Raw genomic sequence first — 17,150 nt, 5'->3', positions numbered from 1 at the left:
CTACGTTAAGTCATAACACAACAGCATTTGATTTTTCAGAACATCGCCTTTCATAAACTAGTTTGAATACTGTTTTCTAATTCTTCACTGAATCGTCGATTTGTTTTAACATTGGATTAATGACGGATATATCACCTCCGAGAGCGGCAGTTCTCGTCACGCCTCCAATGCCCACCCCAAAAGTGTGAAAGTTCATGGTCAACAGGGGTTAGTATGCATACTACTAGCACAGCGTATCAACACTTTTAATTTTCACAACAACCTTTATGATACATGTTGAAACGAAATGAAGACCTTCATTTATTGCAACATTTTGTATAAAAATACCTTGAGCCGTGAGTTATTTTTTACGGCAATGTACATAACAAAGACATCCACAAGAGTATGCGGTTTGTATAACATAACCTAAGTGATACAATACTGGCCCCTTTTCCAGGATTGCTCAACAGACACATAAGATAATCTCTGAAATATAAGAGAAAATATGAATTCCAAAACAGCTTGGAGGTGTGATATGCAATCAGGCGTTTTATGTTTTGTACAATACTCACCGAATCTCTCGGTTTCTGGGCTAAGATGGCGATAGTGGCCAGTTGATTACAAAGACATTTCGTGTGTGATGCTTGTGTTTGCACCGTTTCACATCCCTGAGGGTCCCAGCTCCCTGGACCAGAATCCCTGTGATAAAACAGACAGGGATGGAGAGACAGAAACGAGACATCAGACTGCAGTCTACTTTCATTCTGCGAAAACGAGCGACCATCTAAGAGCACTGTTCAGTGATAAAGAGGAAACGGGAAACACGCACTGGTATCAAGTGTTAGATCAATCATAACAGACATGACCCTAACATTCGCGCATCACCACAGGGGTCCCACACACTACCATTAAAAAACACTCTTTAGTGAAACTATCCTTTCAGACCATGTTTAGTCTGATGACCGATGTCTTTTTCTCTTCATTTTTCCCAGCCCTTTCACTTCTCGTAACAACTTCTTTCCCAGATTGCCCTTAGTGCGTGTGAACACACCGCTAGCAATGAGAGCATTTTCGCCGGCACTCGCTCAGTGCTCAACCGAGAGCTGCTCAAACCAGGATCGCTCCCAACTATCATCTGTACGGGCTATGGATCGCGCAGCTCCATCGATTCTCTCCCCCCTCCAACCCGCCAGCAAATGTCTTTACAAATGGCCTAGATAAGGCACCGTTCATACTGCTTTCAACCAAGTACTTACGGACTGAAATATCAGCAACAGCGGACAGTTTGGCGATTAAATCGAGCAGGGACTATAATGCAATCTATCACCCGCTCTAATGACGAGTGTCTTCGAGCATCAAACCGGAGTATCTGGCAACTGTTCTCAACTCGACACGGTTTGATTCCGTGGCAATAAAATCTATTTGTTTTTAATGTAGCTCTTTTGGAAAACACAGGATTGCCAAAGATTGAACAATCTCAATTAGTCCTGACAGCTGGAGCAGTATGTGTCAAGAGAAAGACCAACATGAACTTCCAGGTCATAATTTTCTCTGACTTTTTGACAAAAGGAATAAACCTCCCCAAAAGTTAGGAAGGCCAAATATTTAGGGATTGTGCAAACAATGGCTACAATGGTTTCACAGCTCTGCCTGTTGAGTATAAAGGAACAAACCAAAATAAATTAGGATGGCAGGGCTGATTAAAACTACCTTCGCATCCTTCCTAAATGGTGATACTCATAAGCCAACACAACACTCCAGCTGATGCACACCAATGTACTATACAAGTTCAATACAACTTCTTTCCTTTTGTACTTTATGTACCCAGTAATTATATTATGATTCTAGACTATGTGTTGCTGGAAAAGCGCAGCAGGTCAGGCAGCATCCAAGGAACAGGAGAATCGACATTTCGGTTATAAGCCCTTCTTCAGGAAGCCCTTTCTCCTGTTCCTTGGATGCTGCCTGACCTGCTGCGCTTTTTCAGCAACACATTTTCAGCTCTGATCTCCAGCATCTGCAGTCCTCACTTTCTCCTCTATGATTCTAGACTAATCAATTAACTTTGTAATATGATCTGGTTTGAGATCAACAATCCATTCCCTTTAAAATGGGCAAAATGTGATATCCAAACAATATACCACCGGTATGAAGTAACTAGATTCCATACAAATGACCATACTTTATCATATATGGTGAAAATCACTGATAGTCTCATTACACAGACAAGTGGTGAGTTTAACCTGAGAGTCACCGTGCTTCAGAGGAATGGGACAGGTTGAGAAGGTGGGGCCTTGATGGTGACCTAGCACTGTAATTCAATCTGTAACTACCACATGCAACTTATTTCTAACACATTAAATTAGCATGTGGTAAATAAAGGTAATATATACCTTTGGATTTCTAAGCAACTCCCCCAAAACATTAATGACAATATTAACATAAGAACATTGAGCAGGAGTAGGCAATTCAGCCCCTTAAACTTGTTCCATCATTTAATACAATCACGGCTGATCTCAAAGAGTCAGAGACATACAGCACACTCTTTGTTCCAACTTGTCCATGCTGAATCAGACTTCTCAAATTAAACAACTTCCATTTGTCTGTGTTTGGCCCATATCCCTCTAAACGTTTCATCTTAATCTCAATTCCACTTTCTGCCCTTTAATAAGTTATCAAATCTCATTAAACCCCAGCTGATTGTAAGGTTTAATTTTGCTGAACTGGTCTTGAAATTCCTTCTCAAGAGCTGCACTGTCATGAACTATCTAAATGACTGCTCCTGTTATGCTGGATTGCCTACCTTTCTGGATCCACACTCCCCTAGATTTCAAGTGCACTTGAACACCTATTCACAGGTTTAAAAAAGTCCAGCTCTTCATCAAATGCTGTCCTTCATCAATCTAAAGATTGTCCCTGGCACAATTGCAACAAGTAAGGCTCAAAGGTAGAAGACAGAGGGTGGTGGTGGAGGGTTGTTTTTCAGACTGGAGGACTGTGACCAATGGAGTGCCACAAGGATCGGTGCTGGGTCCTTTACTTTTTGTCATTTGCATTAATAATTTGGATGCAAGCATAAGAGGTACAGTTAGTAAGTTTGCAGATGACACCAAAATTGGAGGAGTTGTGGACAGTAAAAAAGGTTACCTTAGATTACAACAGGATCTTGACCAGATGGGCCAATGGGCCAAGAAGTGGCAGATGGAGTTTAATTCAGATAAATGCGAGGTGTTGCATTTTGGGAAAGCAAGTCTTAGCAGGACTTATACACTTAATGGTAAGGTCCTAGGGAGTGTTGCTGAACAAAAAGACCTTGGAGTGCAGGTTCATAGCTCCTTGAAAGTGGAGTTGCAGGTAGATAGGATAGTGAAGAAGGTGTTTGGTATGCTTTCCTTTATTGGTCAGAGTACTGAGTACAGGAGTTGGGACATCATGTTGCAGCTGTACAGGACATTGGTTAGGCCACCGTTGGAATATCGGAAAGATGTGAAACTTGAAAGGGTTTAGAAAAGATTTCCAAGGATGTTGCCAGGGTTGGAGAATTTGAGCTATGGGGAGAGGCTGGGGCTGTTTTCCCTTGAGCGTTGGAGGCTGAGGTTTACAAAATTATGAGGGGCATGGATAGGATAAATAGACAAAGTCTTTTCCCTGGGATGGGGGAGCCCAGAGCTAGAGGGCATAGGTTTAGGGTGAGAGGGGAAAGATATAAAAGGGGCAGCTTTTTCACGCAAAGGGTGGTACGTGTATGGAATGAGCTGCCAGAGGATGTGATGGAGGCTGGTACAATTGCAACATTTAAGAGGCATTTGGATGGGTACATGAATAGGAAGGGTTTGGAAGGATATGGGCCGGGTGCTGGCAGGTGGGAGTAGATCGGGTTGGGATATCTGGTTGGCATGGACGGGTTGGAGACCGAAGGGTCTGTTTCCATGCTGCACATCTCTATGACTCTAAGTGCTGCTTATGGCCTTTCAACTCTACTGTCTCAGCTTTATTGCTGATTTAATGCTCTGAGGCTTCTGAGCCACTCATGAGCTAGCTCCACCAAAATAAATCTTTCCATATGCTTTTTCCTGAGCCCCAAGTACACTTAGCTATTTAACTAATCTTGACGTCTCCCAGGGATCCCAACTACAGACTCACAAAATAATAAAATCCCAGTGTTGACTCAGTATAACTAGACACAGTGTAACGGAAATCAGCACTTAACATAGAATCTGCACCTGTCCCCTCTTCCAATTATTTGTGACCCTAGTTGCTTTTTAGTAACCTCTGAACTGCCCTGAGTGCCCAACTAAAATGTCAACAAACTTTGGTCGTATTTGTCCTATTGCAGGGCAAAATTGAATGTTACCACTGAACTACTCTTGACCCTCTCTGTAACTAAATGTTACAACATTGCCACTTTCACAAAGTGCAGGCTTTCAACACAAAATACTCACAATAAGAAGTAACTGTCACAATAAAGCCTAGTTGGATTCTGTATGCTGTATTAACGATTCACTCTGCCTGTCCTATCACCTTTAACATAAACCGGGTGCCTCTGTTCTTGCATTCTCTGTAAGTACCTTTCAATTTGTATTGTTTCTGCATTCTTCCTCCCAAAATGAATAATTTCAAATTTCTATGCATTAAATCTCATCTTCCACTTGTTTGCCCATTCAATCATTGTATCTATACTATTTTGAAATTCCATACTACCATGTCATAACTCACAAAACTTTGGTCCACTCATGTTAAAATTGTGCCCTCTACACCAAGATCTTGGATTTTAGTCTATACTTAAAAGGAAGAGTAGTGTACTGACACCAACTCCTGGGAAACTCCATTATAAGCCTTACTTCAGTCTCAAAAATAACTCTTGTTTCTCTCACTAAAACAATTTTGAATCCACGTCAGCACTCCTTTTTGTTGCGCTTTTCTCATAAGCCTGATGTCATCAAATTCCTTTTTAAAGGTGAGATACTGCACATCAACAGGATTATCCTCATCAAAACCTCAAAAGCTAAACACGATTTTCCCAGAAATCTGTCCTGGGTTTCCTTAATTAACACAAATTTGTCCAACTGACAATAAGCTTTGCCACACGTTATCATTTGGGGAAGTTTCCCACTACCAAGGTTTACCTGACTGGTCTGTAGCTGCCAGGCTTAACGTTATGCCCTTTCTTGAGCATAGTTTGCAAGGTCGAGTCCTTTGACATCACTCCGAGTCTAAGGAAGACTGGAAAATTAGAGCCACTCTCACTACCCCTTTATGCATCTTACAAACTTTCAGTACAGGAAGCCTATCCAATATCTTGTCCTTCTCAATTTAAAATCCTTTGAATGTCTTAATTACTTCAACTTTTACAACAACCCTCTTTAAGGATGCAAATTATACATTCAATCCTTGGCCATGCACCAGCCTCCATGTATAAGTCCCCTTTTGACTACCTAATCAGCCCTCTCCTCCTTTTATCATAATTAGCAAAGTTACAGAAAAAGTTATAAAATTGTGCTTGTACGTACACTTACTCAGCAATAGCTTGTCACTAATGCTCAGGTTGGGTTCTGCCAGTCTCTAAATTTCATCATAACCTTAGTCCAAATGTGGGTAGAAAGGCTGAATGTTAGAAATTAAGGGATGAATGATTGCTCTTGATATTAATGCAGCATTTGACTGAGAGCCCAAATAAGATGGAAATCAACCGGAATTACAGGAAATTACTATACTGTCTAGAGTCATTGCTAATACAAACAAGATGGTTGTGGTTATTAAAGACCAATTCCCTCATTCCCTGGACACACTGCTGGAGTTCCTTAGGCAGTGTCCTAGATTCAACCCTCTTCAGCTGCTTTATTAAATACCTTTGCTCCATCACCATGTCAGAAATTGGCATGCTTGCCAGTTTTCAATCCCATTTGTAACTCCTCAGATATTGATGTAGTCCTGATCAGCTTACAGAAAGACTAAGACAATATTGAATTTTGACTGTGAAGTGGCAAGTAATATTCATGCCAGTCATGTGCCAGGAGGTGTAGTGTCATCTCTAACAAAAAAGATGTAACCATCCATCTGCATTACAATAGTTGGATTCTCCCCTCTGGGGATTGTCACTGACCAGAGGCATAAATGCTGTGGCTACAATAGCAGGTGAGAGCTAGGAAGCTGGGGCTAGCAACTATCCTACAAATTTCCCAAAGTTTATACACCAACCAGAATTAAATATCTGTAATGGAATAACCCACACTTGCCTGGTATGAAAGCTACTCCAACAACATAGAAGACACCCAACGCATTCAGAATAAAATAGCTTTCTTCAATAACATTCTATTCACCACTTAAATATACCAATCCCTCCACCAATAATGCAAAAATGTAACAGCATATACTATCTGAATGGATCTCTCAAATTTCAAATTTAATTTTGATCTTGCTGTTTGCGCACCTTCTCTGCAGCAATAACTTTGTATTATTCTCTCTGTTCTGTATCCTAATGCACTTTGTATGGCACCATCTGCTTGTACAGTATGCAAAACAAAACTTTTCATGGTATTTAGCGACATGCAACAATAACAAATCAAATCAAATGAAATCTACCAGATGCACTGCAGTGATTCTCCAAAGTACCTTCAATAGCATGCTCCAAACTGTGATCACTACTAGATTGAAACACAAGAATAGGAAGAGATTGGGATCAGAAACTCCTGTGAGTCACAGAGAATTCTGTCTTAAAATCATGTCTGTTCCTATATTGTCAAAGTCCTGGAACTGCCTCCTCAATAACTCCGTGGTTACAGCCACAACACAAAGACTGCAGTAGTTCAGGAATCTTCCCATACCAATATTGCCTAATGTTACATTGGCACAGGGTGAAATTTTGTGACATTGTTCTGAATTTTGATGTTACATGGTGCGAAACACATCAGAAAGAACTTAGACAGGCTAGCTGCGAAAACTGGGACGATGCCAATTGGCAGTCTTTTATATATTACATTTTAAAATTTTCCATTGATTGGAAAAACTTTATGAAGGTGTTTAATTTCAAATCATGTAAAATTATACAGTGAGATTTAGGAAATAAGACCCTTTAAAAGAGGATGAACAATCATACTAAACATCAGTGAGAAAAAGATACAAAAAATTAACCATCAATTTTCTTGGAGTGAATTTCACTCCCCAGGTATGCCATACATGTTATCAAGCACACCCTGTGAAAACCTAAGAATTAAAATCACCACTTGGGAATACTAAATGTTAATTCTGTTACTTGAATCCTCAGTGGTCTCTATGATATTCTGGCATTTGTGGGATGTGCAATATCAAAACAAGAGTTATAACTTCATACTATAGTCACAATTCCATCTTTCACAAAAGTTTACTTTATTTCTTTGTGTTTTTAAAAAGAAACAAGGCACAATCAACTACCTAAGATTGAAGGAGCAATATGTTATTTTACAGTTTTGAATATTTACCATTGGGACAATATTCATGCACTGTAAAATGATCTTTTATGATATCACACTGAAAATGGCTCAATATTTTGACATTGTTCTGAACAGAATAGCTGTGCTTAGTTGCTATGCCCATGACTGAGCATCCAAAATGCAAACATTTGCAGCTTACTGCCATATAGATTCAGAGTTTCCATTGATTATAGCCATCTTCATTACTATCATGCAGTGCCAGTGAATCATAAAATATTGCACCTCACAAGATATGAACATGTCAACAGAGATTATGGCATCTAATTGATTCATCTAGTAGTCTGAGAATACAGACTACTTTTTCCGTTTAATTACTAATCACATGAAATGTTTTATGTACAGTGTGCGCATTTATCAGGGATTTCCTTACAAACTAACTTGCAATTAACTCAAAATCTAAAAAAAAATCAGTATTATGTTAAAAACTGTAAGGGGCTTTGTATTTTTCTTTTTGGATTATAAACAAAAATGGAAGTTTCCTACACTGCTTGAGAACTGAAATACCAGGACAGTATTACAACTTTGAAAAAAAAGTCAAATGGTTCACAGTTATAGCTGTGCAAAACAAAGTTGGTTTTCAAACCAGTGATGGAATACTTTCAAAGAAAGTGGCACCAAGAACCTTTTAGTTAGGCAGTTTGAGTCTGCCAGTTTGGTTGAGCTGCATTTTGCTACAAATCTGTAGATGCAGAGCAACCAGAGCCATTCAGAACTTCAAACTGAAAACAATGACAATTGCTTTACAGACAACAGCATGTCATCAGTGCAAATTCTGTTCAACAAGGGATTTCGTCATGGGAATTAAAATAAAAATCATCAAGAATGGATACTGAATTTCAGTCCTCTGTTATCTTCAGCTAAAAAGCAATAGGGGAATGGACTGGGATTTTATAAATTTCTAATTAGTATAAATTGCCAATAAGTATTTGAGCAATTATCAGACACACACAGAACAGGTTTTGAAAGAGTAAAATGACAATGAAATATCTTGCTAATTTCACTTTCCTACCAGCAAGATCCATTTGACAGAAAATTAGTTTTAGTTTTAATTCTTGTTGCAATGATTGATTCATCACCATGAAGACAAAAAAGCTATTTGTCATATACACATATGGTGCTGCTGCAGAAGAATCACTCATTTTCTGATTCTAAACAATTGGGAAAAATGTGAGTGGAACTGGAAGAGAGAGATGGGTCAACCCTACAAGACTTAACTTATCAGCACCTGAAACGTATGCTAATACATTTCCTGCATTCAGTACTAGAAGCACATATTTAGCTAAGAAGGGGGCTAGTCAAAGTGATATTAACTTTTAATTGCAATTAAATGGATGCAGATTATTCAAATTCTATTTCATTTGAAACTGTTCTTGAATAATTTTGTTTGCAAATCAATTCATTGAAGGAAGCTGATAGTGGCAATGTCTTTCATTTGTTGTCCCTTGTCCCATCATTACACAAGCAAGGAAGTAGTGGATCTTAGAACATAGAACATAGAAGAATACAGCGCAGTACAGGCCCTTCGGCCCTCGATGTTGCGCCGATCAAAGCCCACCTAACCTACACTAACCCACTATCCTCCATATACCTATCCAATGCCCGCTTAAATACCCATAAAGAGGGAGAGTCCACCACTGCTACTGGCAGGGCATTCCATGAACTTACGACTCGCTGAGTGAAGAACCTACCCCTAACATCAGTCCTATATCTACCCCCCCTTAATTTAAAGCTATGCCCCCTTGATCTGCTATGGTGGTCTGTCAAAGGTGCTACAGCAACCCTCAGCCAATTTGATTCATTGCATGTGATATAAAGAAGTGACTCAAGGCATTGGGCCTGCAAAGGCGATGGGTGAGTCAAGATTCACTGACAGAATGGCTACATTCTAGAAAGAACACATCAGAAACTAGCCTGTCATACAACTAGAAGGCACAAGTTAGAAGTGTAATCAAAACCTCTCCACTTGCCTGGATGACTGCAGCTCCAAAAACACTAAAGAGATTGACAACATTCAAGAGGAAGTAGCCCATGTGATTGGTATCCCACATATCACCTTCAACATTCATTTCCCTACCACCATTGCACTGTGGCAGCAATGCCTAACATGTCCATGATGCACTACAGTAATTCACCAACACTCTTCTGGCAGCTTTTTCCAAACTTACAACATAGGAATACCATCACTGGCACGTTCTGATCCAAGCACACATCATCCTGACTGGAACTACATAACTGGCTCCTTCAACATTGCTAGGTCAAAATCCTGGAATTTCCTTCCTAAAACTAATGTGGGTATACTGTCTAGTGTGGTGATCTCCTGGTCTGGCATGGCCTGGTGATCTTGCTGCTAGGCATGGCGGTATCAGCCTAGCATGGTGTCATCTCAGGTTGGCCTGGCGGTCTCTCAGCTGCTCAGCGTGATGGTCTTTCAGCCCGATGTGGCAGTTGTCTGGCCTGGCTTGGCCTCATTGTAGACTTCTGGTCTCAAGGTGATTCCAGAGCGGTCGCCCAGCCATGACAAACTCGAGATGAAGCCTGGGGCAGTTTAGAGTCAAGACCCAGCATGGACTGGAGGCTAGGTGTCAGTGTGGACTAGGTTGGTAGGAATGTCGTTTTGAACTTTTTATTTCTCTATTTTCTAATTTATTCCTATAAGCTGCAATACTGGACTTTTTATTTCTTTATGTTTTCTTTTCCTCAGAATCTATACTGAATAATCACTACTTGGGTACCTTTGTGCCCAAAATGATGTAAGTGGTGACTTGTAAACTTTTCACTATATTTATTTGAGTACATGCAACAATAATGCTAATTCAAATTCAAAATGTCCATTGATGCATCTGCACAAACACCAAATTAGGGAGGGATATCTACCCTGGGACACTGCATCACTGGGGAATAGTGGAAGTGCCAATGCACAAACCTCTACTGGGGAGAAGATGATGCTGTTGGTGGAAATCAGAACTAGATGCTTTCATTGTAGAGATGATAGATATTCACTTCATAGGGTCAGTCTATAGAAAGAAATGTTTTAAAATCCTTTGAGTCTATTTACAAGCTCTAGGAACCACTGACTGACAATGTCGAAGGATATCAACAATTTGGTGAAGGCTGGTTTAATAGATCCTTAAAGCTAAAACAGTCAAAGCCAGGTACAGAAAAAGATTCCATGGAAAGATATCCTAAGTCTAATGGTACTTGCGGTCATGAAAACTATTACTGATTCTTTAGTGACAACATATAAGAGACTCAAAGGTAAAAGAGATTGAGTTGGGAAAAGTATGTTGACAGTTATTACACCCCTCATAGTGCTAAGGATCCTCCATATTATTCATCATGTTTTAGTGGCTGCCTCAAGAGAGGAGGGGAGGATTTTGAACACAAAGAAGTGTGTTTGAACTGGGAATGAAAGTAAATTAGGAAGTAAGGGGACAATAGGTAAACATGACAATGTATACGTTTTAGAAGCAGAACTAATAGGGTAGGATAAATGCGCTTCAGATTGGTTCCACAGGCCGGCACAACACTGAGGGCTGAAGGGTATGTACTGCACTGTAATGTTCTATGTTCTAACTTTACAAAAGCTGAATTTTATAGAAGCTGTACATTGGTACACCAACAAGGAGAGTATTTGGAGGTAACAAAAGTATGGATGTGATTTTCTGTCAAAGATATGTTTAAGATTGGCTAAATAACAAAAATGGATGTAGACAAAATACAGAGGGAGACAATTTGGTGAGTGTCTGTAAGAGCAACTCAGCTGGTCTCAATCCCCTGCGTTTTCCACACAGCCTTACGAATTTTTACCTTCAGATGTTTATCAAGTTTTCTTTTAAAAGCCATGAAAGAATCAGCTTCCTCCACACTCAGAGACAGTGCATTTCAGACTCTAACCACTCACTGTATAAAAACAAATTCCTTGCTTCCATGCTTTTTTTTATCAATTACCTTAAATTTATACCCCTTTGTACTCAATCCTACCACAAATGGGAACAGATTCTTCACGTGCTCTATCCAGATTCTTCATGATTTTGAATACCTCTGCCAAATCTCTTCTCAACCATTACTACTCAAAAGAAGTTAAAAATCACACAATACCAGGTTACAGGTTTATTCGGAAGCACAAGCTTTTGGAGCACTGCTTCTTCATCAGATGGTTGTGGAGTATAAGATTGTAGGACACAGAATTTATACCAAAAGTTTACAGTGTGATGTAACTCAAATTATATATTGAAAAAGACCTGGATTGTATGTTAAGCCTCTCATCTTTTAGAATGGGCATGTTGGTTTCAGTTCTTTCATATGTAAATTCCAGAACTTTCTTAAAGTTACATTCTCAAGTGAACTTTAACAATAGGCCCAGATAATGCATTGAAAGTGTAAGGTGCACTGTGTGAGGGTGCCTATGCCCCAATGTTCAGACTGATTCTAACCTAAAAAAAAGAGATTTACAGAATCTTACGTGGATTTAAGCAGTTTTTGAGCAAAATGTAATTCTGCAAGTATACATTCACCCCACAAACTTGTGTGTGCGTGTGTATATGTGTGCGTGCACATGTGGGGGAGTGTGCGTGTGTGTGTATGAGTGTGTGCATGTGGCGGGGGTATGAGTGTCTGTGAGAACGTGTGTGTATGTGTATGTATGAGAGTGTGAGTGTAAAGGAGTATAAGCCTGTGAGAGGGTTCTTGTGAGAGTTTATGTGTGAGCGTATGAGAGAGTCTGCTTGTGTGTGTGTGTGTGTGTGTGTGTGTGTGTGTGTGTGTGTGTGTGTGTAGTGCAGTGGGGTGATTTTTAACTTTGTACACTCCAATCCAACACTGGCACCTCCAAATCATTACTCTAAGGAAAACAACCTTAGCTATCCACATAATTGAAATCTCCAATCTTGGAAACATTCAAATAGCTAGCATACTTTCAGGAATGTTGCCAAGGAATTTAGAACTATCCCCCCCAAGTCTCGAACACCCTTACACCACAATTGTCCCTTTAACTGGCACAATATTTGCAGCAAGTACACTTGCTTGTGATTGGAACTTCTGATCTACTAACTGCATGAAAACTCAATTTTGATTGGATTAGTTTAGAATACAGCTATTATCTCTGAGATCCTGGCAGGGTCATAAAAAAATTCCCCAAATAATGGAGTATTTCTGAGCCAATGATATGTTCCACCAACACTCTAATGGAGGCATGAATATCATTGTGATATGTGGTGAGATAGTAAAGACATAAAAGGTTGTTCCCATTCATTCAGGCCATATGATCGGTGGTAAGGGTTGATATGGCTGCATGTGACTTGTCTATGGTAAATAAAGATTTCACACTAGAAAGGTATGGAGAATGGAATGGGTCCACAGGAGCCCATGCTCAGATTGCCCTTAATTGTTATAGTAATAAACACAACCTTAACTTGAGAATTTAAGAGAAAGAAATCAAATGATTCCAACTTGTTTTGAAGGGACAGAATTGGAATTGTAGTGCAGTGACAGAATAATATTTACCAGAAGATGGAATTGAAGATAAGAGTGAGATGAAGTAATACATTGAGTGGATAAGAAAATGAATTACACCTGAAATGGTAAGATCCTAATCAGATGAGAGCAAAGGCCACACCGACACAAACAATTTAAGCCATGGTCAGTTGCATAAGATCTTAGAATACTTTGGTCAATTTTGAAAAAAAAAAGCATGTGACTTGTCTATGAAATCAACCATTTTTGGCTTTTTTGTCTTGAGGTAAAATGCTAGTTCTTTGGTAATCTGTTTCCCATTGATGAAAATATTATCCCACTAGATACTTGGATGAATTTGATGACACAGAAATTTGATTCCATGGTTATTATGAAGCAGAAGTGGTTCAGATAGAAACACTCTCACGTGCTCAGGTAGGACTCTTTGGACCCCCTATAAAAGGCTTTGTGCCTAAATTGTATCTATACTGCCTTTCTTGATCCCAAATTAATTTACCATTATTTTTCAAATCCATGCATTAATAGAAACCCAGAAGTGATTCTAATTTTGTGCAAGTTATCTGCTTCAAGTGAATAGTAGCTAGTAGCAAAACTGTTGTGGGAAAAGGAGCAATAAACAAAATACATACAACCCAAAAGATATGGGCAATGCAACAGGAACAAAAATAATATTGCAAATACACAGTAAAACTTGGGAGTAATAAAAAATGAAATTTTATAATCAACAGAGTTAACAAGCTTTAACAAACCATTTCAAATAATCACGTCAATTTTTGGGCAGTGAGCTGTGTTATGACAAAAAGAGTCATCTTTAAAATTGTGATACATGAAATAGAGCCATTTATTTTGAATTTCAAGGTGAAAAACCATGAACAAACCCTGTAAAATGCAAAGCCACAAATTAGACATGCAAATTTATGCAGCTAATTCTGCGACCCAAAGTCTGATTAGTGGTAGCCATGACAGTTCTTTAAAATTCATCAAAAGAAGGTTGAAATGAGGTAAGATCAGTTGCAGTTCTATTCAACAATTGCTCATTCGAACTAAAATTTGGTTTGAGTAGACTGACCCATGTTCCTTCCAATCAATATAAATAGGGTTTATGCACATTTATCTGTGATTATAGAAAAATGTATTAAATTAATACATTACCTTTCTTTCTGTTATGCAAACCAAGTTTATTATGATTATGTTAAGAGTTTCCATAAAAAAAGACTGACACATTGACAACAGCAAGTCTGGTTGTCTGTGTTGCACCTGAGCTGAAAATAAAAATCACGGAGCACTTTTCAAAGTATTTTCCAAATAGTTGTCAATCAAGAATGTTAGAATATACAGATTGAATTCACACAGGAATTTTCTTGACTGTCCATTATAACTTCGATGGATGACACATTGAAACATTGGAGAAAAGAATACATGCTGGATTAGATTTTCCAGGGATGGCAATCTCACACAAAGATTGCTTTTTTATGAAAGAAGAGAGTTTTACTTTTTTTCAGAGGAAATTCTGAAAAGGGCTCGCTAAGAAATGTGGACCCATTAGTGTAGAACTGTCTTAGTGTAGAATTGTCAGAAGGCGGCAAACGATGCCCCATTACCACAGCAGCCAGTTGCTGTCATCGGACATTTAAATGTCCTGAAAGCCACCTTGATGGCGCTGTAAAAGGGTATGTAGAGAAACAATTAGTTTGTTGGTCTAGGGGTATAATTTTTGCTTTAGTTGTAGAAAAATACACAAGAGGTTCCTGAATCTGTTGGCAGGTTGTGGGGGTTAGGTAGCAGGTGTGGTTCAGAGTTAGTATTGGGTTCTGGGGTGAGGGTAGGCATTTTCCTACATCATTTCTTTGTTTGTGAAGTTTGACTTGTTTGATCCTGCTGTTGAGGACTGGGCCCAGTACATAGAAAGAATATGTTATTTCTTACCAGGCAGATTACATTGTGGCAGATGAAAAACAATGAGTATTTCTTCTGACAGCTTGTGGTGATGCAGTGTTTCCTGTCATTAGGAGCTAAATTTTCCCTGAGGCACCTGATATTAAAATCTTTCAAGCATTGACTGATATATAAAAAGAATACTACAATCCAAAAGCCTTCTGTAATTTTGAGATGCTATAGCTTTTGTTTAGCAATTTGAGAATCTGGGGAATCTGTACTGGGGTTTTTGACTAGGTAAAGATGACTGGCAGAAGCCTGAGAATTTGGTTTAACCCTTCATGAGATGCTTATAGAGGACAGAGCAGTGCCACATTCAGTGCTGGGTGCTAATACGAAATGCTTATAATTACAAGTTAGAACACTGCTTGGGAGGCCAAATAGCAAATGTGGATGCATTGAGCCACCTCTAATTAGCAGATACACCACTGGTGGTTATATTAAACTTTGGGAAATGCTGACAATATCAGACGTTGGACATAGAGATCCAGTTCTTTCAAAATTTACAATTGATATTGATGGGGAAAACCAAAGGATTTTCACAGATTTAAAACCTTTTTGGCCTGGAGAGACCATAGAGGATGGTATATTGTTAAGGGTAGAGAGAATGATTGTCCCAAGCAAAATCTCCATTAAATACTGGCAAACTCCACTGTGGCAATTCAGTGGTCTCCAAAATGAAGATATTGGCAAGAGTGATATCTAGTGGCCAGGCTTGGATGTAGTCATAGCTGTATTGTTGGGAAAAGGCCCAGACTTTCATCAAGGTCAAAATAGCCACCAGAAATTCCTCCTCATCTGTGGGAATGCCTACATAAACCTTGGACTGTGTTACATATTGACGATACAGGCCTTTTCATGGGTTTGGTGTTCTTCATCATTGTAGACACCCACTCAACGTTGTTGGATTTTCATAAACATGGGACAATGGAAAAACTTTGCACATCTTTTGCAACAGAGTCCCGGAGTTGGTTACAGATAAAGGGTCATCGTTTACCAGCACGGAATTTGTTTTTTTTTAAGTTGAATGGAATTTGACATAAAAGGACAGCTCCATACCACTCATCATCCAATGGCCTGGTAGAAAGCGTGGTCAAAACATTGAAGGCTGGATTGAAGAAATAGCCTATAGCTTCACTAGTTACGTAACTGTCATGGTTCTCAGGGTTGATAAAGTGTGGCGTTGGAAGAAGCACAGCAGGTCAGGCAGCATCTGAAAAGCAAGTTTTGGACATAACCCTTTATCAGGGCATGATACTCCACCAAGTGAGAGAGACAGTTTGAAATAGGGCACAAAGATTGGTCTAAGAATCATGAAAATGGCCCAATATGGATAAGAGGTATGGTCGACATGCATTAGAACCAGAGACATTTAAAGTTCAGATAGATGCAATGATCCTGAATAAGCCTGTCGACTATTTGAAAGCTGCAAATTTGCAAAAGCGTGAGAGCAAAACATGCCCTGCCCTTCGGAATGTCCAAAAATGCTGCTGGAACACGTGATTCAGCTCTCTGTCAAGTATTGGTGAGTCCTCGGAATCAGAGATGGACATGACAGTAGCTGTCTCCAGAAGAAGGGAGTGAAACTCTACTGAAATACTCCTGGTGCAAGAGGTGACCTCCCTTGCAATGCACGCTACCCATGTTGGGTATCTAGGCGGAGGAACCTGAGCTGGTACTAATAATTCCCAGGGGCTCTCAAAGAAAATGGACTGGTCTATGTCTGTGGAATGAGAGGGGGAAGGATGTAGTTACTGTAATGAGGCTAGCCAGCTGGACCTCATAGAATGAGTTCCTTGATTGGACCAGATCAACAGCCCCAATCAGGGAGCTCTGGCTGACATAAAAGGGTTGAATGTCAGGCCCGATTGTGTGTGAGGCAGTACTATAGTCAAGGTCTGTTCATGAGTAAATGAAGGGCAACTTGGTGATGGGATGTTGTCCTGTTGAGTTATTTTATTTTCTAGTGTCCAAATTGGTTGTTGCTTATGCATAAGCAGTGATATGCCTCAAAACTAACTCATTGGCTGTGAACCACTTTGAAGTCTGCTATATTTCTTAGAGCATCTACAAGAAATATAATGAACTATATTTTTCTAAGCCTTGACAAATAAATTATATAATTGTGGACCATGTTCATCTTTTGTGAATTGCTTTAATTTATTCTGGCCTAGAAATTACAACTAGTTTTCTGAATGTATGCTGCCAATGAAGGGTCTTATCAAGCTGCTGTTATGGTAAATTATAGTAAACTTAGATGAGGAGAAATTTCTTTACCCAGAAAATGAAGAGCCT

The 17,150-nt window shown here is 39.4% G+C and overlaps 1 protein-coding gene across 9 annotated transcripts in view; it reads right to left on the bottom strand.

The window, feature by feature from the left end:
- The window catches only part of adgrb2 (adhesion G protein-coupled receptor B2), a 758,374-nt gene that overhangs the window by 253,340 nt on the left and 487,884 nt on the right, over positions 1 to 17,150 (bottom strand). For all 9 annotated transcript variants that reach the window (XM_072548607.1, XM_072548608.1, XM_072548609.1 and 6 more), the window contains one exon: positions 552 to 678. In XM_072548607.1, the coding sequence (XP_072404708.1) occupies positions 552 to 678 (127 nt within the window). The remainder of the gene's footprint in view (positions 1 to 551; positions 679 to 17,150) is intronic.

This window comes from Chiloscyllium punctatum, chromosome 27, assembly GCF_047496795.1.
Source record: "Chiloscyllium punctatum isolate Juve2018m chromosome 27, sChiPun1.3, whole genome shotgun sequence".
In the NCBI taxonomy this organism is placed as follows: domain Eukaryota; kingdom Metazoa; phylum Chordata; class Chondrichthyes; order Orectolobiformes; family Hemiscylliidae; genus Chiloscyllium; species Chiloscyllium punctatum.
Note: the sequence above shows the minus strand (reverse complement) of the source record. Positions and strands in the feature narration are given on the sequence as shown.